The 22,889-nt window shown below is 48.0% G+C and overlaps 1 protein-coding gene across 2 annotated transcripts in view; it reads right to left on the reverse strand.

Annotated features, from left to right (window-relative positions):
- Positions 1-2,924: 2,924 nt before the first annotated feature.
- Positions 2,925-22,889, reverse strand: part of LOC147890631 (uncharacterized protein At2g27730, mitochondrial-like) — a 57,850-nt gene continuing 37,885 nt past the window's right edge. Inside the window, exons 2-3 of one of the 2 annotated variants that reach the window (XM_087390954.1) lie at positions 3,737-3,775; positions 2,925-3,569 (exon numbers count right to left, since the gene is read on the reverse strand). In XM_087390954.1, coding sequence (XP_087247080.1) covers positions 3,387-3,569; positions 3,737-3,775 — 222 coding nt within the window. In that variant the 3' untranslated portion in view covers positions 2,925-3,386. Of the gene's footprint in view, positions 3,579-3,736; positions 3,776-22,889 lie in introns of both variants that reach the window. The other variant, XM_087390952.1, reaches the window with a different exon arrangement.

The following is a 22,889-nucleotide window of genomic DNA, read 5'->3' on the forward strand; positions in this document are numbered from 1 at the left end:
ACAAACCTTAATAGCGTTGGCGGATTAGAAAATGGAGGGCTTGAATTTCTCAATTGACATTTTGGGTAAATCTATCCGTCACACCATAAGTCAATATGTTGGGAGCTTGCTCTTCTCATGTTTTCCTTTTGCTCAGCATTTAAAGCAAAACCTTTCCTCTTTTCTGTAGCGGTGCATATTTTTCTTCACTTCTTTTGAGATTCTTCTTCAACAGCATGGTTGCACGCATCCATTTCATGAGGGTTGGTTCTTCATCTTGTCTGCTTTTTATAAAACTCATCTAATCTTTCGCGGTAACCATTCAAATATTTGAAAAAAAATAGATTAGTGATGGCGTGATGGGTTCTTTATGAGAGGCTGCCATCGAAAGAGATGTGGAATCTATATGGGGAGAGAATCTATATGGAGAGTTTAATGCAGCATCTTCTCAATTATTTGAAAGGACTTCTTTACTCCTCCCTGGACTGATACACCTATGGTCTTGAATTGACAAAAATCCGTATTTTATTGCTTTTTTCACATTTTAGAAGAGATAAAAGAGAAAATAGCGATTTTCTTACAGGGCCCCAAAATGAGCTCCCTTTTTTACTAATGCAAAGACATTGAACTCTTCAAGAAATGTCACTATAGATCATGTAAATTTCACGACCAAGCACTTCAATTTAGCTGACAATAGAAAGACAAACCCACATCCCCCCATGTTCATTGCTACTCAATCTCCAATGTTGAAGAATTATGTTGCTCCTTTCAATGTCTTAGAATGGTGTAAAAAATAAGGATCTACATGCAACCTATATTACATTGGTTTTTCCAACACCTACTAGATTTAAATCAACTTTTGAGCAGTGCTTAAAATATCCCAATTTTTCTTTCATCTGGACCTAGATGGGATCCTTAAATGGGCTTATAGTTTTATGTGGCATGTGCCTTTTGGATTACTAAACTAGCACATACAATCTGACTATGTGGTAAGTTGAGATGCCTTTATGGCAAATGTACTAAGATGGCTTCATTATATGATTGATGAAATGGTACATCATCTACATGATGGACGATGTCATATGCAATAGAGCATCATAACTTGTGCCTTGTTGAAACTAAGTTCTATCACCCAAAAAGCTCATGCATATAAGGTTGGTGGTAAATTTCAAGAATTGAAAAGAGACTTTGTATTGGCATGCTCAAAGTGTACATAGAAACATTACTATTGAACAAACTTCGGGAGTACACATGGGATCTGACTATCTCCCTTGCAAAGGTGAATGCCTCATCTTGAAGCTAATCTTGATCGATATGCAAGATTATAACTTGGCTTTAACGACATTGAGTATTTCTAGACAGTCACAAAAAGCTTGTAAAGCTATTGACAGAATACATCATAACTCCTATTTGTGTTGAAGATCAACACCACATCATCTAAATAATGCAACATGGGGAAGCATTTGCACCGGTGTCAATCAAAAGTCAAAAGAGGGTGGGGGAGAAAGAGGCCTAAAAAAAGGCCAATTAATCAATGTAAAGTCCAAGGAGAATATTGACATTTGCAGATGCCCAAAACGCCTAAGGATAAAATCAACACACCCCACTCCGACTTTCCATCACCTCTCTAAGAAACTACCAGTGGACTGAGGACTAATAGAAGAACTCCTTGTGTTGGGAGTAGTTCATGTCATGTATGATGTGTCAATCATGAGTAGCCTAAGCTCCAAATGGGATAGCCTTGATATATCTCATGACCTGTACTCAAAGCTCCATTCCTTGAAAGGATCCTGCACTTACTGTCTGTCCGTGGTTTGACAAGGGAGACAAATAAGAGAGATTTGGCGTGCACATGCTGAAAATGGGCTTGGGAGCAGAGCCTCTCCGATCTCACTAATGACACATGTCCTCTGATCAGCCTAGCTCAAGTTAGTGCTTTCATGCTGAGCCTAGCAATCTCTTGATATGTTGTCGAATGCACACCTGACAGACTTGCATCTGAATCTCACATTTCAGATTCTCTCTTTGCTGGGGGGATCGGGACTATAGTACTGACAGTCCAAACAGTGGGAAGCCCTACAGAAGGCTTCGTTGAATAACTTGGCTGGAAGCAGTGCAAGTATCAGTCAAGACTGGAGGCCCTCCTGATCCGTCGCACCATTTTGAAGCCTCTTAATTGCTTCCTTTGACAAGGACGTGGTGAAGAGAGTTGAAGTAGTGGAGCAGGTATACCTGATGTCTGGCAATATTAGAAATGCATGCAATGACATGTAAACAATGCATGCAAACACAATCAAGGCTATTGATGACCATCATCTGCAATCTCAAGAACTACAATTCAAATGCTGTTCTCTTCCATGGAGATTCAAATATTAAAATTCCCAGTGATATGTCCAACAATCAACAGCACAACATGAGATGTCATGCCAAGAATGCCACAAAGGTGAAAAAAGGGCAAGCTGGCAATAAGGTTACAAAGAACAGGTTGCAGTCTCATGGTAAGGTAGTGTTTCAAATTGCTCTATTGCAAGAAAGCATCACTAAAGAAAGCTCATGATAAGGACGCTTTTAGCCTGCCATCCGTTGAAGTTTGATGCAGAAGAAAGGGCCAATGAGATTAATTGGTCCTGTAGCCATGATCCCAATTGTCAAAATGCTCACTAAAGCACTGCTCTTGATACACCATTATGGTTCACCACAGGCACTGCCCAATCAGACCATTTAGCATGCATTTGAGTTCACACAAGTCTCCTAGGCACACTCCAAAGCAAGCACCCAGAAATATCCTTGCAGCCATGTGTACACGCAAGTGAACATTTATCCCACTCATTCACCCCCCACTTGCAAACACACACTTTTAAGAAATGCACATGTAGCACATGCACACACATATAAGTGCATACATACGTATATATTTAGGCAGAGAAAAACCTCACGTTGCATGAAAAGATTATGACTATGGACACAATGCTGGGTGGCAGTGGAATGTTTGAATCCATACAGCATTTGAAAACCCTCAGCTCTAGCTCAAAAGGTTCCACCAACAATCGTACACTTTAATGGTCACACACAAAAGAGGCCATCCAGATTCCAATGATGGTTTCTGATTCAGGTAAAAAGGCTAAAGCCATTTGACTATGTCATTCATGGCTTTGCCTAGTTTATTTTTGTGCATTAGTACAATGATGAGCCTGGATCTTACAAAGACTTCTACCAAGCCAAACCAATCTGGCCAGGAAAAACAACCAGCATCCAAAAATGTGAATGTTCAAATCATGGCTTCAAAAGCAGACACTGGACAGAAGATAAGTGAGCATAGCTGGTCCATTCTGGTGGAAAACAGCATATCTTTATGCCCCAATCTACCAGCTACCAAACAGACGGCAGGTGCAAAGACATTCTTCAAGTTACTCTTTTTCTTCTTCCTTTGGCTTTGTATTGGCACGAAGATACCACCAACCACCTGCAATAAGAGCAATAACACCAGCAGCCACTGCTATATTCTTGGTAGAATCTGTGGATGTGTGTGTGTCTGGCAGAGAACCAGACTCAGTACTGGAGCTTTTAGCAGAGGGTTCTTGTTCTTCGGGCTGCACTCCCTTCAGAAATAGTTCAAGATATTAAATGTCGAGCAAAAGGAAACAAACCTAAGCATCAAAATACAATATGCACATTTTCCTCCTCCATAAATACATAAATCTAAACTTGCGAGACATTGCCTCATAATACAGCACAATGACCAGGGAAAAGACAATACCTGCCTAGCAGCCTTCTCCAGCTTCTCTTTCTCCATTTTCTGAGGGCAAAGAAAAATCAACAACAGCCTACTGGAAATAATGCAAATACTTGCCAGGGATGTAGCTTCCTACTACATGACTACCGGAAAAGAACGTGTGCTAAGCAATAAAGTGAATTTGAACAGAAAATAAGTACAACCACCCTTTTCCTCTAATCATACACAAGGCCATGCATTTTTGAAACTGTAACCAGGTATTGCAACATTGTCCACTCATAGTACTGCTTAAACCCTTCTGGTTGCACCAGAATGAGATGATGAAACAAAACCAAAAACATTCATTTCTAATTCCTATCCACAATTTGTTTTGGAGTTCTGAGGCAGACACAGCACAAAACACCATACCCTTCAATCAGATTCCTGACAATCAACCCTGACAAACCACTGCAACCAAGAAACTGTTTGTCAGACCTATCAATCTCCTAAGCCCGACTGGGGTATAAAGCATACCCACACCAGTAACACAGCATGATAGAGCAACAACAAGAACGGCAAGATCCTCTCAAGCCTCTGCTCTCCCAAATTCTAGTCTAGAAATGACGGCAAATGCCAAGATGAGACGACAACCACAGCCTAGTGAAAAACAAGCATCTCAGGAGGGGACAATAAAGGGACTTCCAAACCGTCTAGTATACCAAAGTCTCGCCCAAAATGATGGCAAAATGCCAACATGAGATGAGTGAGAAACAAGGGGAACTAACAAGGGTAAGAAGTGTCCACTTGTAAATAGCCGTCGAAGAACCTGTAACCAGGCCATACACCTAACAGAAAGATCCCTCATACTATGCCACATGCATATGGATGCCGCCACTCCTCTATCCGAACCTCTCAACTATATGTGGGACTGCTAATCAAATCCGATCCCAAATCATCCAAGAGCTGCTGGTTGTCAATGTATTCTGCGTCCTACGCTCACAGACTAAAGTCCTAAACATATGCTTAAGGCAAGCTAGCAGTAATGGAAGATTTGATGCAAAGATAAGTATCCTTTGATAGGCAGAAAAACATCTTCATCTCCTTCCTTCACAATGCGTGGAAAAGGGCAGATACAAAACTGTCCCAAGATGATCTTCCAAGTTTCTCAAAAGATTGCCCCTACAAAAGGCTTCGGCAAACTAATACAAAAAACATCTATCAGCATGTGTCTGAAGCTCAGACATCGTGTCAGGATACTACAATTATGACTTTGCACCAATCACCAACTATGAACACAACACATCTAACACAGAAGACATGCCTTCATTTCCTTTTCTCATTCAGGCAGCAAAGAGCGAGTTTCTTCTGGGTTTCAAATTTTGGCAGTGACCACTAGTTTGGCAAGAGGAGCTCAAATGGCAGCATCTTCAACTCCCTCAATTGTCAAGGTTCGGTTATCCAAACAACACGTGCAGAAGGCGGCGCAATCTCTTCAGGATATAGCAGTAGTGGGCCAGATAGTGGGGCTCACACCCACAAGAAGGCAAGTATCCAAGCGAGTCTAGCGCTAGATTGTGACCACACCCAGGAGGTCACCATCTACGACAGGGGGGTTTCCTCCTCCAGCTGAGCTCCCCCGACACCTCCTAGGCCCTCGTAGAGCAGAGCCCCCTTCTTTTATGCATGCACTTGGTCTACTTATTCCCATGGTACCATGTGTACACTGTGGAGGACATGGAGTTGACACATCACGTGCCCTGCTTCCCAATGACGCTACGCTTCCGAGGGCTCCTGAAGGAGTATTGAACCATTCTCCACTCCATCAGGCAAGCTCTTGGTACAATTCAAGAGACTCCACCCCCAATGGCCGCCTCAGTGGTAGCATATGATGGGGTCCCCAACTTAGGTTGGTCAGAGACCCTCCCAGAGGAGATCTTCCTTGAGACACTTAACGGTGGAGAGTTCAAGCAGAGGATCAAGGCCTCCGGATTACCAGGACACAGTGCCTATGATGCAGGCACACGGGTCATCTAGCCTGTGTGTGTCAGCGGAGGCCAAGGCTCTTACTCATCCCCGGCAAGAGCCCAGAGAGAGCCCTGCACCAGCCAGGTCAGAGGTCTGGCAATAGGGCTTGGACCAAGATGAAAGGTAAGAGGTCTGGCAATAGGGCCAACCAGAACCACAAGCGGAGTGCCAAAAGTCGCACGCACAGGTGGGCAGAGGATGAGATGGAGCCCCATCCACAAGGTTACCATTTAGAAACACAAACTTGATATCCATCTAAAAAATGGACTATCCAAAATCAAACAACCCTAGCTAAGACTGTTTGTATCGTCGCCATCCGTGCTGCCTGGGCAAAGACCTCATCAAAGTCAAGACTAGTAGTGAGGCCTTGCACCCAACAAATTTGATCTGAGCATCAGATAAATCTGATCTGGGGATCAAATCTTGGTGCTGTAAGAAATCCTAGATTTACTATATTTAGAAATCTGCTAAGGAACAGAAAGGAGACTGAGATAGCAGAGAACAAGGAATAATTGTATTACTTGAATGTCTGTAGGGTAGATGTTGTGTCATCCATACAATTGGGCCTCTCTTATATAGAGAGTCAAGAGTCACACATGAAAAGGTGTGTACTCCAAAGGGTATGTGCATGAAGAGGTGTGTACCCCTTGTGAAGGGTGTGACCCTTGATGAGAGGGTACATTACAATAGGAATGTCTCTTCAATAGAGTGTCTCTTGTGAAGGGTTGTGCCTCATAGGAAGTGACGGGTTGTGCCTCATAGGAAGTGTCCCGTCGAAAGGGCATATCCTTTCACGAGTGTCCATTCATCAAACCATCCATAACTCTAGAAATAGAGAAAGGAATACGTCACAGATCGTGACATCCCCTCCCACTCAAAAGAAGACCCTGGTGGAGATAATGAACTGATGTAGAAAATATCACTATAAATTCTGAAAATACTGCTGTAAAATGTCAGGGTACTGCTGTAAGTCTTCATCAGATTGCCAAGTAGCGTCGGAGTCGTCTAGATCTCGAGCGTTCATGACTGGCTGAGTAAAGATATACTTTAGAGAGTGATGGTCTGTCTTGACCACAGAGTCGGCTCCCATGAGATAATGTTTCCAAGAGCGATAAGCATGTACAACGGCAAGAAACTCCTTATCATAAACCGGGTATCGGGTTTGTATATCAGAATGTTTATGGCTGTCAAAAGCAATAACTCTGCCTTCTTGCATCAAGACTGCTCCTGTAGCGATGTCGGAAGCGTCGGTCATGACCTCAAATGGAAGGTTTGGGTCAGCAATAGCCATAACTGGTGTGGTAGTAAGTGCTTGCTTGAGTTGTTGGAAACTATACTCTGTTTCGGGAAGCCACTGGAAAATTGTTGTGCTTTTCAATAATTCGGACATAGGAGCTGCGATTTCGGAAAACTGATAGACCTTTGTATGGTAGAAGTTTGCCAATCCGAGAAAAGAGCGGACATCATGAACATTCTTAGGAGTAGGCCAGTTTCGGATTACCTCGACCTTCTTGGGATCTACAGAGATGCCTTGAGCTGAAGTAACATGTCCCAAATATTCGAGTTGGGTCTTGAAGAACTCACTCTTCTCAATGTTGATGTAGAGAGAATTTGCGCGGAGAACTTCAAAAACTTGGTGAAAATGTTGTTTGTGCTCATATAGGGATATGCTGAAAACGAGGATGTCATCGAGGTAAACGATGACGAACTTATCGAGGAAAGGCCTGAAGATGTCGTTCATTAATGTCATGAATGTGGCCGGGGCATTGTTTAACCCAAAAGGCATGACCAAACATTCATAGTATCCATACTTTGTTCGAAAAGCTGTCTTGTACTCATCGCCTTCTCGTATGCGAATTTGATGATAACCTGAACAAAGATCAATCTTTGAGAATTGTGTTGCGTGTAGAAGTTGATCGAAGAGGTCATCGATGCGAGGCAATGGATACTTGTTTTTGATAGTGAGCTTGTTGAGGGCTCGATAGTCGATGCAGAGGCGCATTGACTTATTCTTTTTTCCACAAGTAGTACAGGAGATCCGAAAGGGCTGCGACTGGGCCGAATGTGACCTTTGTCGAGTAGTTCGGTGACCTATCTTTGGATTTCTTCATTTTGAGTGTAAGAAACCCGATAAGGGGGTTTCGACGGTGGATTACTGCCGAGAATAAGTTCAATTGGGTGATCCACTGGTCGTCGAGGTGGTAACTGCTTTGGCAATTCCTGTGGAAAAATATCCAGGTAGGGCTGGAAAAAAAGTTGGTTGAGGTATTCAGGAGGATCCTTAGTTGGTGTCTTCTCTACTGCCGTAACCAACAGAAGTGAAGTCTTTACTTGACGTTTATGAACCCACTTCTTTACTTGTAGGACAGAGGCAACTGGGGTTGAAGGAGAGTCCCTAGAACCAGTTAGCTCAATAAGTTTTCCCTGGTGGACAAACTGGATAGTATGGCTGCGAAAACTGATTGATGGATCATAGTCATAGAGCCATTGTTGTCTTGGTATGACATCGTACCAAGAAAGAGGCATGATGTCAAAGTTCAACTTGTCCGTATAATGTTGGATGCGAAAAGACAAGTTTTTGATCCTGGTGTTGCACAAGAAAGTAGTTCCATTTGCGAGTTCAATCTGATAGTTCATGAGACTAGGACTGGTGGTCAACCGAAGTTTGTCGACCATAGAACTAGCTAGGAAATTATGAGAGCAGCCACTGTCGATGAGGATAGTGACCGTTGTTCCACGAATCGATCCTTGAACACAAAGTACTTGATTGGCCAGGGAAGGTTCGGGGTTGCTGGCAAGGCTCAGGTGGATGGTATTTGCCATTCGAACAACTTTTCCTTTCTTGTCTTGTGCTGGGGTAGCATCTTCTGTCTGGGAAGTGCTAGGTTCCATATTGGAATTTTGCTTTGGTCGCTTGGGACAATCGAACCATCTATGGTCGCCTGTACAGATGGTACAAAGTTCTTTTGTGCTGGAGCTGTTCTTCTTGTCAGTGGCCGCACCTTTATGTTGGGGATGTCGGTAATGACTTTGTGAAGAAGAAGAGGCGCGATCCTTGGAGGAGTGCTTCTGTTGGAATCCAGCATATGATTTCTGAGTCTTCTGGGGATCTTGAGACTGTCGCTGACCTTGATTACCGGAGTTTTTTCGAAACCTGGTGTTATCTTGAGGGCGAGCACCTTTGGCCATAGTAGAGTTCTGTGTGCGATTAGCACTCTGCTTCCCTGTGTTGAGGAAATCTGTAATGCGCTTTGCGTAAGCAATAGCGCCAGCTGTGGTGGTGATGTTTGCTTTAAGAACATCTATGCGTAACGAGGGATTTAGGCCTGAGATGAAAGCATGAAGGCGATCATCCTCAGTTAAACCATCAATCTCCAGCCGCCAATGTAGTGAACTGAGAGATGTAGGAAGACAGGGAGCCCGTTTGCTCCAACTGTCGCAGTTTTGAACGTGCTTGGAAGTCCGCATTGGCAGGTATGAACTGCTTACGGAGCACGTGTTCAAAACGTTCCCATGTTAACACACTTTTGCCGTCCTTTAAGCGTCTTTGCCACCATAGAAAAGCTGTATCCTTGAGGAGGGAGGCTGCCAAGGCGATCTTTTTACCTTCAGTGAGGTCAACAGTATCAAAATACATGCACATTTTTGCGAGCCATTGGTCAACTGTTCGGCAATTGCGTTGACCATTGTAGGCTTCCAGAAGTTTGATGTCGAGTCTTTTAGTTTTGGAAGCTTGAAGTAAACAGTAGAGGGCGCGTAGTTCAGTGTTTTCTACCTCTGGTGGGAATGAATCGGCATAGTCGTCTGGTTACGTCACGTCATCCTCTGTATGTGTGGTACTCCGAGAATCTTGAAGTTGTTGAACTTTCTGGACCAAGTCGGAGATGCTGTCCTGAAGCTGGGAAATTTGAAGTTGCAGTAGTGATTCGCCTTGTACGTTGACTTCAGGGGTCTTTTTTGGACTTGAGTCTTTGATCTCTGGAGAGGCTTCACGCGAGCGTTGCGACATATCGGAGATCCCTCTGAGAAAAGCGCGAACTTGCGCTCTAGTTTGTACCATTCCTGGAAGAAGATTCGGGCTGCTCCTTGAGGTTGCTCCTGTTGGAGGGGGCAGGCGAGGCAGGATGGAACCACCCGTGGAAGTCTGGTAAAGGAGGTCCTGTCTGAGGTAACACTGGTGATGCTGAAAGTGGTGTTACTGCTCGTGAGAGGACAAGAGTAGGTTGCAGAGTCCACGGATCTGAGAAGGGATAAGGAGCTGCTGTCGGAAGTGGAGGATATCCAGGAGAAGGAGTGCCTTCGGAGTGTAAATACTGTCTTGGGGAAGGTACAACCTGTATAGGAGGATATCTGGGAGCTGAAGGAGGTGGAGAGTACCCTGGAGATGCCGAAGGTGAGGGGTAAAATTCTCTCCAAAGATGGACAGCAAACTCTTGAGGAATATCGGGTTATGGGTATCTTCGTGTCTCGTGGAACACAACCTGGACTGTGCTGAGGAAGTAATGTAACTGAGGTGCCTCACGCAGAAGATATAGGATGTGGTCCAAATCACTAGGAGGGCACGTAACACAGAAGACCCACGATGCAAAAGCTCCGAAATGGGCTGGTTGTGCAATCTGAACACGATATTGTGTGGTAGATGATGCCTGAGGTGTCCTTGAAATGCCGGGTGAATTACCACGGGTTTCCATGCTTTAAGGGAGCGTCTTTCATTTGCTGTAATTTGATAATGACAAGAGAATCCTTAAAAGCAGAATGGAAAGACTCCACCTGGCAATGATTTAATCTGCCAAATTGTTGCGTAGAAGAGCGTAGATCTTGGCCTGGTATTTAACAGGCTGTCTTCATCGCGATAGGAGGCTGAAACTGCTGCTGATCTGGCAGGAAAATGTAGCGAACCAAGGAGAGCAGGCTATCAATGGCGCAACAGGCTGCAGGTACCCGATTCTCGATCGCAATAGGGGCTGACGCACCAGGCTGCTGCTGTCATGGCGAAAATTTGTTTGCAGGCTGTTTTGCGACCGAAGGGCTGGCTGGTGCTGTGCTCATGTTGCAGGCTGGAAAGGAGCAGAGCTGCAAAACCAGCGGGGCTGCAAGGGCAAGGAAACTGGCAGCGAAAAAGGCGAGGGGCTGGCAGCGAAAATGGCACGGCTGGCAGCGAGATGGCGCGTGAAGGCTGGCAGCAAGATGGCGTGGGCTGGCAGCGAGATGGCGAGGCAAAGGCGAGCAGCGAACCTGCGTGGGCTGGCAGCGAGATGGCGAGGGCTGAGGGCAGACCCTGCGTGGGCTGACAGCGAAATGGCGAGGGCTGAGGGCTGCTGCTGCGTGGAAATACGTACGGTGGAGGCGAACCTGCATGCAAATCCGTACGGAACGTCAAAGGGTGCGCCCCTTTTTCGTTGGTGGCTGCCTAGGTTGGGTGGTTGCCCAAAAATTAAATGGTGGGTTTAATTAACCCTAGGGTAGCTAGGGTAAACCTAAGGTTTGGGGCTCGGTTTTTTCCATTTTGACCCCTCTAGGTACCCTTTTATAGGTGCTTGGTGCCTAAAAGGTGTGCCTATTCGAAGGGGTGTGACCCTTGGAATAGGTGCACCTTTTCATGAAGGGGTGTGTCCCTGTTTTTAAAAGGGGTGTCCCTACATGAATAGGTGTGTCCTTTTGTCCACGATGGGGTGTGTCCCATGGGTGAGGAGTCGAGACTCTTCATCACAAGGTGTGTCTGATGGTGGAAAAGGTGCGTCCCTTGGTTTTGGGACAGCCCAAGCACCTGAAAAGACACGATTTTTGTCGTGTCCATTCACATCAACTCGTGATGTGTGGGAGATGGAGAGGCCATAGATGACTTTAGGCAGGGTTGGCGCGAAAAATTTTTACGCTCGTCCTCTCCATCTCTTCCATGCACTATGTGCACGGATATCCTTCTAGCGGAAAAGATGTATCAAATCGGCGCTAGAAGGTGGGGGGTCCTACAAGCAGGAGCGAATTTTTTACGCGCGAAAATTTAAGCAGGTGTGACCCTTGATGAGAGGGTACATTACAATAGGAATGTCTCTTCAATAGAGTGTCTCTTGTGAAGGGTTGTGCCTCATAGGAAGTGAACGGTTGTGCCTCATAGGAAGTGTCCCGTCGAAAGGGCATACCCTTCCACAAGTGTCCATTCATCAAACCATCCATAAGTCTAGAAATAGAGAAAGGAATACGTCACAGATCGTGACAGGTGCTACTATAGGCAAATGCAATCTCAAGGTTCAGATTTACCTACAACAGTGGCAGCCAAGTCCAATCCTTTGGAACAGATTATTGTGCTTTCTTTGTTGGAAAATTAGAGGTCATCTCCCCCAAATGAGTGCGTCCGGGGAGTGGACCATAAAGCCAAAGAGAGATTTTGGGCTGCCACATGGACAGGCAGCACAAAGACATACCTGGCAATCTAGAGCCACCGTGGAGGGCAGCACAAGTACAGCTATGTCGCATGGCTGACTATGACTGAACAGGGCTTAATTACTTAACTACGCAGTAATTCCATCAGTGATGATGCCATCAACAGTACGGGACAGTACAGATGCTTGCATCAGCAGTATGGACACCTGCAGGGCTATGTACGGAACTGATCCAGAGGCTGGAATAGGCCTGGCAGGAGGCAGAATGGTAGCAGCAAGTAGGCAAACGGATCGCAGCAGTTTTGGGGGCCAAATAGTCCTGGAATGAAGTCGAGTTAGGGCTGGACAGGCCTGGGCCAGTGGCAGCCTGTCACGTGGCCAGGCTGGGCCAGCCAGCCCTCAATTGTGCGCCCACGCCAGGGGCTTATGGGATCAGCAATGTTGGGTGGGGGGGCTGATTGGGTTGGCCCAATTCCCCTACCCAGTCAGCTGGTTTGGAGGAAGCTTGAAGCACTATATAAAGGGCCCACTTGGGCCTCACTTGGCATCATCTGGAGCAGCAATCAACAAGCAGCTAGGAGCAGCAGATGAGCCTCTTTTGGGCCTACATCCAGGAGGAGAAAATAGTACTCTTGATTTATGCTTGGAATATAAGGTCTCGAGTAAACTATTTGGTTGCAAACCTTGCTAGATGAAGGACAGGTTGACACAAACCCGGAGAGCATGGTGCCTGGTGGACTTCAGGCTGTTCACCCATCATGAGGGGACAATTGGAGGATATTGGCACCTAGAGTGCTTGAGTTCGCAGGCAGGTACGTGACTGAAGGTGGTGGTGGCCATAAGGTGCTACCAAAGATGGAGCTGTGTACCAGACTGGTGTGCTTATGCGGAATTAGATCTGGCGGAGCAAGAGCCACTAGATGAAAAGCCAAGAATAGACATCAATACCAAAGTGTTCCAAAGAGCTACGACATGGGAGCTACTCTAGCATCTTCATCAACAGATTGGGATTGAGCCAAAATGTGCCGGTGAGAGGGGGTGTTGGAAAAGTAGAGGTCGCCTCCCCATCTATGAGCCCCCAAACGAGGAGTGCATCGGGAGGGTGGACCATACAGCCAAAGAGAGAGATTTGGGGCTGCTACGTGGCCATGCTCGGCCAGCCCTCAATTTCTGTGCCCCCACCAGGAGGTTATAGGATCAGCAAAGTCGGGTGGAAGGGAGGGGGAGGGGGGGGGGGATTGGGTTGGCCAAATTCGCCTACATAGTCGGCTGGTTTGGAGGGGGCTTGGAGCACTATATAAAGGGCTATCCCTATGTCAAGCAAGTCTCAACTACTTTGCCATTCAACAACTCCTTGAATTGCTAGTAATCTGATAGACAATTAGCCTTCCTTATTAAGTTAAGCTCCCCTCCAGTCACCATTATGCAAATGACAATAGTGTTAGTTCGTGATCAACAAAGCAAATCGCTCTTGAAAATCATGGTGATTAGGTTCTGATTTACATCAAAAAAGTCCAATCAGTACTATGATTTCTCATTTGCATTATCAATGGATTTACTTGTCATCCAAGTCCCACCTGTGACTCCTACTCTATTGAATCGCATTGGGATTACCTACCACAATGTATATATATATACCTTTGTAAGACTAGAATATATATATATACCACAATGTAGTCTAGGTTTCCTACCAAAACTAAGTCGGGGTCTTCATCTGGATTCTAGTTTGGGTTAGCTCTAGAGCCACGTCTAGGTCTTCATCTAAATCCTAGTCTAGGTCAACTTTGGTATTCGGCTTCATTGAGAAGCCCAGCTATGGATTTTTCCATCACTTGCTTTCTCGTCCTCCTCATGTGGGAGATCGTATATGGACTGGTGATCTCCAACACCCCCTCCGATTGACTCAACGTGGTGCTATGCCTAGACACACATGATAGAGTCTTGGTGAAGATATAGATGGCAGTCTCCTCCATTACAGAGTAGACCAACTCTATCAGCCCATCCTAATCAAGTGGAGATGAACTCTTGATGTGTGTCTGCTTGCTATGGGATAATGGGTTCTTCACAATCGCACCACAACTCTGGTTGTCACAGTAGATCTCAACAACTTCATCACTTTGGAAAACCTTCATGTCTTCCACGATCTAGTTGATCCATACAATATGTGTCACACGCATCTACATCCCGTGACCATGCCAGGCTAGGGCTGCCCAATCAGCAACCTGTTGGCAGCCACGTAGGTAGCACCAGGAGCTGCTGGGAGCCACGTCAGCAGCACACAAAGCAGCCACACAAGCACCACGCGGCATTCAGTTGACATCAGCAGACCCCTGAATGATATCAACAAACCCGATCAGTCTGGTCAAGACAGATCAAGGCTTGCATCGGCCAATTAGGCACGCCTAGGTCAGTGTAGTTCCTCCAAATCCTCTGCCACTCTAAATCCTCCAAATCTGCCATCTCCCTCTGTGACTCACCCAGTTCGAGACCACCAAGACCCACCCTGTAAAACCTGTGGCGGATGAATCCCAGAAGCTCTCTAAAGAACCGTATCCTTAGAGGCACCCCTGTCCACGAGCACTTACTGTTGGAAAGTAGAGGATAGAATCTCTCACACTCTCACTCCAATCGCAGCTCATACAACACTCAGTAGACTAGATAGATGATCACACTCATACACAAAACCTTTCTCAAGAGAGATAGAGAGAGATAGAGACCAAACCTCAGATATATATTCTTCCACAAGATGTGGGCTGACAAATCTCAGAGATGAGCAGAGAAGACAGCAAGGGTTGCTGTCACAAAAGGATGAGCACTCTCCTCTCCTCCTAGCACGCTGCCTCTTGGAAGGCCTTCAGTGTAGGTTGATGGGGAATGAAGTGGGGGAAGGAGGGTTTATATAGGTGGGCAGCAAACCCACAGACTGGCCGACTTGGCTAGTCAGTTTCCTCCTGCAGCACCGACCCCTGAAGGGCCCAAAATGGCCGACCCCTGGTCTGTTTACTGGGGCAGCCCCTTGGCCTATATAAGGCCCCATATGCTGGGCCTATAGGCTGCTGCTGGCTGGTACACATGGTGCTGCATATCCCCATGCATGGGCCCCTGGTGCTGGCGCAATACTCCATGCAGATCCTGCTGCCACTTGCCTCAGATCTGCTCTAGTAGCCAGGTATAACAGCCTCCATCCCCCTATTGTCTTCTGCCCCCTTGTCCCCTTAAATCGAGGGCTCACAGGGGGGGACAATGACATTCTAACACCCCCTCTCAATGACACAACTGTGGGCCGATCCCCATGCGTCGAATGTGGTGTTCCATCTGCTCCCTGGGAAGCGCCTTCGTGAAGACATCTGAGATGTTGTCGGAGGTCCGGCAGTACATCAACTCTATGACACCTTCCTCGACGAGTTCTCGAAAAAAATGGTAGAGGACCTCAATGTGCTTCATCTGTGCGTGAAAAACGGGGTTGTTGGCGATTGCTATGCAACTCTGGTTGTCGCACATGATCACGGTCACATTCATGTCCTCCAAGATCCACTTGAGCCACAATGTTTCGCATGCCGCTGTACAAGCAGCCCTGTACTCTGTCTCTGCTGAACAGTAGGTTGTTTCTTACTCAGTCATGACACAGCTCCTGATGAGAGTATGAAACAGTAACCAGAAGTCGATCTCCGCGTGTCACCATCCCCTGCCCAATCACTATCGCAAAAACCGCCCAACTCAATGCCTCTCATGTAAGTGATGCCATACGTGCAAGTACCTTTCAAGTACCTCAGCACCCTCATACCTGCGTCCCAATGGACCTTCTTCGGTGTGGCAGATAACTGGCAGAGCAATCCAACTGAGTAAGAAATATCCGGTCTGGTATTGGTGAGGTAAAGCAAACTACCAACCATGTGTCAATACAGTGATGAATCAACCGGCTGAAATGGATCATGTATACTCAGCTTCGGACCAGATTCGATGGGAGTCATTGCTGCTTTGCAATCTTCCATCTAAAAGCGTTTGGGTTGCTCCTTGCAATATTTCTCCTGTGAGATAAAGATGCAGCTCCTTCCCTGCTTCACTTCAATCCCAAGAAAGTAATGAAGTATTCCCAATTATGTCATCTCGATGAGAAGTCTCTTGACCTGAGCAATCTTCTTCATATGATCTCCTATAATGATGAGGTCATCCACATACAGGATTAATACCAGCCGCAAATCCCCCTCTGAGACAAGATAAAGATTTGCCTCTGATGGACTCCACTGAAGCCCGATTTTCTGAAAGAAAGCATCTATCCACTGGTACCATGCTCTGGGGGCCTGTTTCAGCCCATATAAAGCCTTCTTCAGCTTGCATACTTTTGATGGGGATCCTGGAATCTCAAATCCTGGTGGTGGTGCCACATATACCTCCTCCTCCAAGGTTCCATTAAAAAATGCAAACTTGACATCCATCTGAAAAATAGGCCAATTGTGATGAGCAGCCAAGGCAATGACTGTAGATATGGTCACTATCCTGGCTGTGGGAGCGAAGGTCTCGTCGAAGTAAGAAGCGAAGGATATTCCAGAATGGGAAGATGTCATGCAAGCAGAGATGGACGCCACTTTGAAAAATGACACCTGGGATTTGGTACATAAGCCGTCCAAGCGGAAGGTAATTGGTACTAAATGGGTGTACAAGCTTAAGTTCTAGTCTGATGGGAGCTTGGACAAGTACAAAGCTAGATTGGTGGTGAAAGGCTATGCACAGTTAGAAGGACTCTTGAAGGATATGGGCTCCTCAAGCTGAGCCACCACAGCATAGTTCACAGAGGGAGTCTTCATGTTGCATTGAGACCGCTGCGCTCCAAAACTACTCTCGAGAATGTCTGTGACCCGTGAGTCCGCTAAAGTCACTGAGCCAGCTTCTTCTCTGAAGGAGGTGTCTTTGTTGGAGATGCCTTTGGAGCCGGAACTGGAATGTCCTGCTTCTGCTCCTCCTCCTCAGATTCTTCAGTTGTCTCCACCTCTTTGATGATGACCTTGGGTAGGGGTACTGTCGGAAGTTCCTGAACCTCTTCTGCAGCCTGGGGCTCGGGCTCCTCGAAAATCACGTCCCTTCTCACAAGGATCTATTTCTTCACCGGGTCATAAAGGCGATAGGCCTGTATTCCTCACTGTATCCCACAAAGATACATCTTCTGCTATGTGAATCAAGCTTCGTCCGCTAATCTTTATAAACATGAACAAAAACATTAGAACCAAAAATCCGTAAATCAGATATGGTTGGTTTGTTACCATAGTAAGATTCATATGGATATTTATCATCAACGGCCTGTTGAGGATGTGAGTCCATGTGTTGCTTGCCCTCCAAGCAAGCCCTGCAAACACGATCATTGCCTGCAATCTGTGGAAGTCTGTCCACCATCTTGGACTTTTGCATCTCGACGAGAGTGCCATAATTGACGTGACCGAACTACTCATGCCACAATTTGGATCTGCCATGGTCCCCGTGCACCAACAAAGCGTTGAGCCAATATAGCCCATGCTCCTCGACGCCATGAGCCACCATCTTTCCATTTGCCTTGGATGTGACAATGACTTTGCCGTCATCGAATAGAACCGACATGTTGTGTTTGTCCATCTAGTTGACAGACAAAAGATTCTTGCACAAAGTCCGTACATAGAGTACACCAGAAACCAGCTTCTCGTTTCTTGCAGTCGTGATCAATGGGATACTACCAACACCCTTCACAAAGCATGTCCGATTATCCCCCACAGTGACCTTAGAGTCGAGATGCGTACCTTCCATGGTCTTGAACCACTCCTTGTTGGACATGTGCTTTGAGGATCCATTGTCCACATACCAACCTTTCTTTCCTTCGCTGACTGTGTGAGCTGAGCAGTATTCAGTAAAGATAAAGAGAGCGCCAGTACTGACGTTTGCCAATTCAACCTTTGGCTCGTCCTTGGCTTTGAACTCCTTTCGATTGAGGCCTGCCTTCGTCTTGCGGCATTCCTTAGCTGAATGACCAAGCTTTTCACAATAGAACCATTTCATCTACCTCTATTTCTCTGCATCCTCGGTCTTGTTGTTCTTGGAGTCTTTGAACTTGCCCTTGCCTGGCCTGTCCCTTACCACAAGAGCCTTCTCATCCCATTGATTGAATAGTTTTTCCCGAGCCTCTTCCTGCAAAAGTAAGGGGCCAAGCTCTTCGAAGGTGAGAGTGTTACAAATGACCCAACAGAGGGTACGCACAGCAGAAGACTGATAGTAATGCCCATGAGCTCACACAGTGTGATGTGGGGTGTGGAATCACAAACTCCTCAACTTATGTGCATAGATGTGCAAGCCAGTAAATAGACAGTCCTCAGAGACAAATATAGAAGCAACACTTTATATTTCCGTCTGTCCAGAAACTAGGACAGGATACAATACCAAAAGGTTCTTCACCTACAAGCCTGGCACTTCTAGATCTCTGAGCCCGCGTGCTCCACCTCGAGCATATGTAGACTCTCTGTCTAGATCCCTTCCACCTTGCTGTCCTGAAGCCAGCCTAGGTGGACAGCCACTCTAGCTCAGTCTGCAGCTTCTCCTAGGTCACCTTGTCCTCCTGAATGTAGGCCTAAGGCTCCCCCTTTGCTGCTCCTATCTGCTGTCCTGAGGGCTGCTCCAAGTGATGATGATCTCAGCAACCTTCTGCCCTAGAAGACAGTCTAGGTTCAGCCTCTTCCTGGAGCTAAGTCTGCAGCAACACCTCTCTCCTTCACTTCTTGTGTAGAGGCCCAAGGATGGTGGATGTACTACTCCTTTCTGCTCCTCCCAAAGCTGCTCACTGGATATGAAATGAGGCCTTAGGCCTCTCCTTTTATAGGCCCCCAAGGGCCTGTCATAAAACCGACCAGCCAGCCTCATCCTGGCCAACCAGACTGGCCGACCAGTCTGCTTGCTGGCCAACCTGGTTGGCTGGTCCAACCAGCCCTATATAAGGGCCCTAGCCAAGCCCTTTTCGGCTGCTGCTAGGCTGCCCTTAGTTGCTTCTGGAGACTCTACTGCAGGCTGTATACCTGCCCATAGACCTTCGCCATCTTGCGTCATGCTGCAGCCCTTTGCCGGTGCCATGTCCTGCCCATACACCTTCCATACACTGCCCTGCAGCAGCCCGTACAGTGGCTGACATCATCGTGCCTTCGTTCCTTGATGGAGATGCTGTGCAGATCTGCTCTGCTCTGTCCTTGACAGTCACCTGGCCATTCTCTGCCAGATCTGCCCTCGAGGCAAGCTTTCTTCTGCCAGGTACTCTCCTTTCTTTGTGTGAGGTGCTGCCCACGTGGCAGCCCCCTCCTCCTTTCGTTTCCTCCCCCCATGCTCTCCTCATATGGGGGCTTACAGATGGGGAGGTGACCATTCCAACAGAGAGGCTTGGTCGTCTATCCTGCAGTGACTGTCATCACGAAACTCTTAAAACTACGAGGTAGCTTGTGTAGAGTCAACAAAGCTAGATGACTACTTGAGTCTACCTTCTGACAAACTGTTGCGAGCTGATCCCTCACCACCTTGACTTTCGTCAAGGTGGTCATGAACATTGTCCCCCTCACTCATATCGAGATTTGTATAATTGATGCTAGAGAGTGAGGATGCAAGACGTGTTATCTGTTTCGTACAGATCCTTCAAAATGGCCCACGCCTCGACAAACGTCCCTACCATCTGAATGTGGAGAATTACTGCATCTGCCGTCATCCCTATCAGCACGGTCAGGGCTTGGGCATCTCTTTCTTCCCACGCTGCGAGATCGTATGCATCTACTGGAATCAAAATTCTCTCTTTCTTGTCTAGAACATCCTCTGGCCGGGAGGAGGGTGATAGGGCGCCACTGTCTGATCTCTTGACGGTCCCCCCCTTTGGGGATGAGGCAAATCAAGCATGTCGCAAGGCTCTCTGGCATCTGTCCGCTGGAGAAGATATGCTGGAAGGCTGCGAGCAAGGGCTGGTGGACCTGCTCCCAGAAGGTGGTGAAGAAAGCTCTAGAGAGACCATCCTCACCTGGGCATTTCTGCCCATCAATAGCGCTCACCGCATCCTGCATCTCTGCCACGGTGAAAGGGGCAAGAAGGGAATCACTCATGCTAGGCTGCGCGAGCAACGGTGTATACCTCCTCCCTGCATAGGCAGCCACGAGGGTCTGGGGGCTCCTGCTGGAACAGGGATTTGTAGAAATCTGTCGCCAAGTCCCGGACCTCGTCTGGATCTATCCTGACACTACTATCCTGCGCTCTAAGAGATCGGAGCTGTTCCCCTGCTGACCTATGGCCATGAGTCCTGAAGAACTCTCTGCACATCCTGTCGCCTTTCCTAGCTCAGAAGGACTTGGAAGCATGAAACGAGAACTCTGAGCGTCGCTGGGTGATCTCCTCTAGCATGGCTCGGGCTCGAACCTCCTGCCGTCTGAGCTCCTCAGAGCCTGGAGAAGACTGTTGCATCCGCTGAATCGAAGCAAGACTATACCGAGGAACTCTGAGCCCCGTCCCTGCTGATCCTCTAAGGTCTCAAGGTTGTTGAAGTCCCCTCCTACAATCCAAGAATCCATCTCTGGCAATAAGTCTGTCAAAGAGCTCCAAAAAGCGGCTCTCCGTCTGAGGTCGGTCGGGGCATAGATATTGAGGATGCCGATACGGGATCCCTCAATATTCAAGCCCACCCAAAGCGCTCGTACTGGGATCAGGGTGCCAAAACCACACACATGCTGAACTAGAGAAGCGTCGATGGAGGTACAGACACCCCCGCTCCTCCCCTGCTCGCCAATCGAAGGTTCCCAGTAGGTGTGGGAGCGTCCTGTGAGGACCTTCCCACAATTACTAGTCTGAGAAGCCGAAAGCTTGTATTCCTGCAATAGGAGCACATCTATCCTTCCCACCAAGGCTGGCTGGAGCTCCTGTCTGAGCACCATCTTCCTGGGGCCGCGGGTTCCTGATGAGTGGAACCCGTTGACGTTCCAAGAGATAATGCGTATACTCATGAAGAGGGGAAATGGGCCACAAACGAAGAGGGGAAATGGGCCACAAACAGTTGTCTGCTTGCGGTCAATGTCGAGGTGGTCGGAGGATGTCCAGTGTGCAGACGAAGGCGCTTCTGTGAGGGTTTCGAAGGAGAGGCCGGATCATCGGACCCATCCTCTAAAACCTTCAACAGAGGGGAGAGGCCCTTCGTCCCATGGTGGTAAGCTCTCTCTAACCAGCTCGACGCCTCTGCCAGGGAAATACTGTAGAAGCCCGCTACCTCTGAGGTCCTCCACGGGCGGAGCCCTTCCGCGTAGACCCACTCCAGAGGCGGCCGAATAATGACCAAAAGGCGGAATCGTTTGGCGCTGTGGCGCCATCTCAGACGAACGTCACCCTCCTTCCACTGCTGCTGAAGAAGCTCCGCTGCTCTGCTACCGATCCAGTTCTGCACCTGCTCCTGGGACTGATCTCGAATCGTCTCCCAAACATTTTCATTCGTCCATTGCTCATTCTCGTCACTGGTGATAGTGAAGGAATAGCTAGGACCATCGTGGGGGGCAAGGACGGACACCTTACCCTCCGCCCCCTTGCGGAGGAAGAAGATGCTGATGTCTAGGCATGCAGGGAAGGAGCCAATACCCGCTGCTTCCAGATAATCCCAAGGTCTTGCTCTGTAAAACTCCAAAGGTAGAGCTCTAGGAGCAGCCCTTGGGTGTGGGGACGAGGATGAGGAGTCTGAACTAGAGAGAGGGGTGCTGGCTGTCGAACAAGCTGGAGTGGTGCTGGCCTTCTGCGGGGAAGGGCCTCTCCCCTCCGCCGGGCCAGGAGGGATAGGCGCGGGGGAGGTCTCTGCTAGCTTCGGGGCTGCAGGTGGCGTAGGCGGAGAGGGGGGTTCCCTCTGGATCATGCTCGAGGAAGAGAGGGGAGCGGAAACCACCAGTGCTGGGGGGGATCCTGGAGGGGGTGGAGGTCGGGGGACCGAGGAGGAGGGGGGAGGGGAGGGAGGGCGGGGTGAAGGATGAGGGGGAGGCTGGCTGATCTTCTCCTTCCCTTTCTCCTTCCCCTTACCGGGCTGCTGCTGATTGGTGACCACAGGGAGGGGCTCTTGCTGTAGATGGGAAGGCTTTTTTTTTTTTTTTCCTGCTTTGTTTCCTTTCCGTTTTCTTTTGACCTCAGTCCAGCCTTCCCTTCAGGAGGGGGTGTCGATGCCTGGCAGGGGGGATCCTGAGTTGCCTGGATGGGGGCCTTCTAAGGTTCTGTCCTCGTGAAGCGAGAGCAGGAGCGCGCCTGGTGCCCGAAGCCGTAGCATCTCAGAAACCGATCTGGGCGACCAGTGACCATAATGCGCTGCATCACCACACCTATGTCCGTCTCGATTCGAACTCCGAGGGGATACTCTGCGGATCTAGGACTGCCACTTTGACACGTGGCACCCCTTGGGCTGCCGCCGCATCAACGTAGGTGTCCTACATGGGCCAGCCAAAGTGCGCCCCTAGGTCCTTGATGATCAGGCGAAGCTCGGTTGCGAGGCCTGGGAAAATGAGGGTAACTGGATGGCGAGGAATGCGGAAGCGGACATCAAAGTCCGCTACACTGAAACCCCTATACCATGGGACCATAAGGATGATCTTCCCACCCACAGAAGTAGGGGATCGCCTGACCATATCGCTCGCAGCCTGTGCTGAGGAGAGCTTGAGCCAAAAGATACCACGTCCCATGAGTACAACCTCCTCAATGTGGCTGTCCTCAAGGTAGAGGGTGGACTGCAACCAGTCCCTGATGTCTGCTCGTGAAGGGGAGTAGCCAATGACTCTCCCATAAACGGATGTTTG

The sequence above is a fragment of the Dipteris shenzhenensis genome, chromosome 19 (genome assembly GCF_047967505.1).
Source record: "Dipteris shenzhenensis isolate YYH24624 ecotype China chromosome 19, Dip_SZ_1.0, whole genome shotgun sequence".
Classification (NCBI taxonomy): domain Eukaryota; kingdom Viridiplantae; phylum Streptophyta; class Polypodiopsida; order Gleicheniales; family Dipteridaceae; genus Dipteris; species Dipteris shenzhenensis.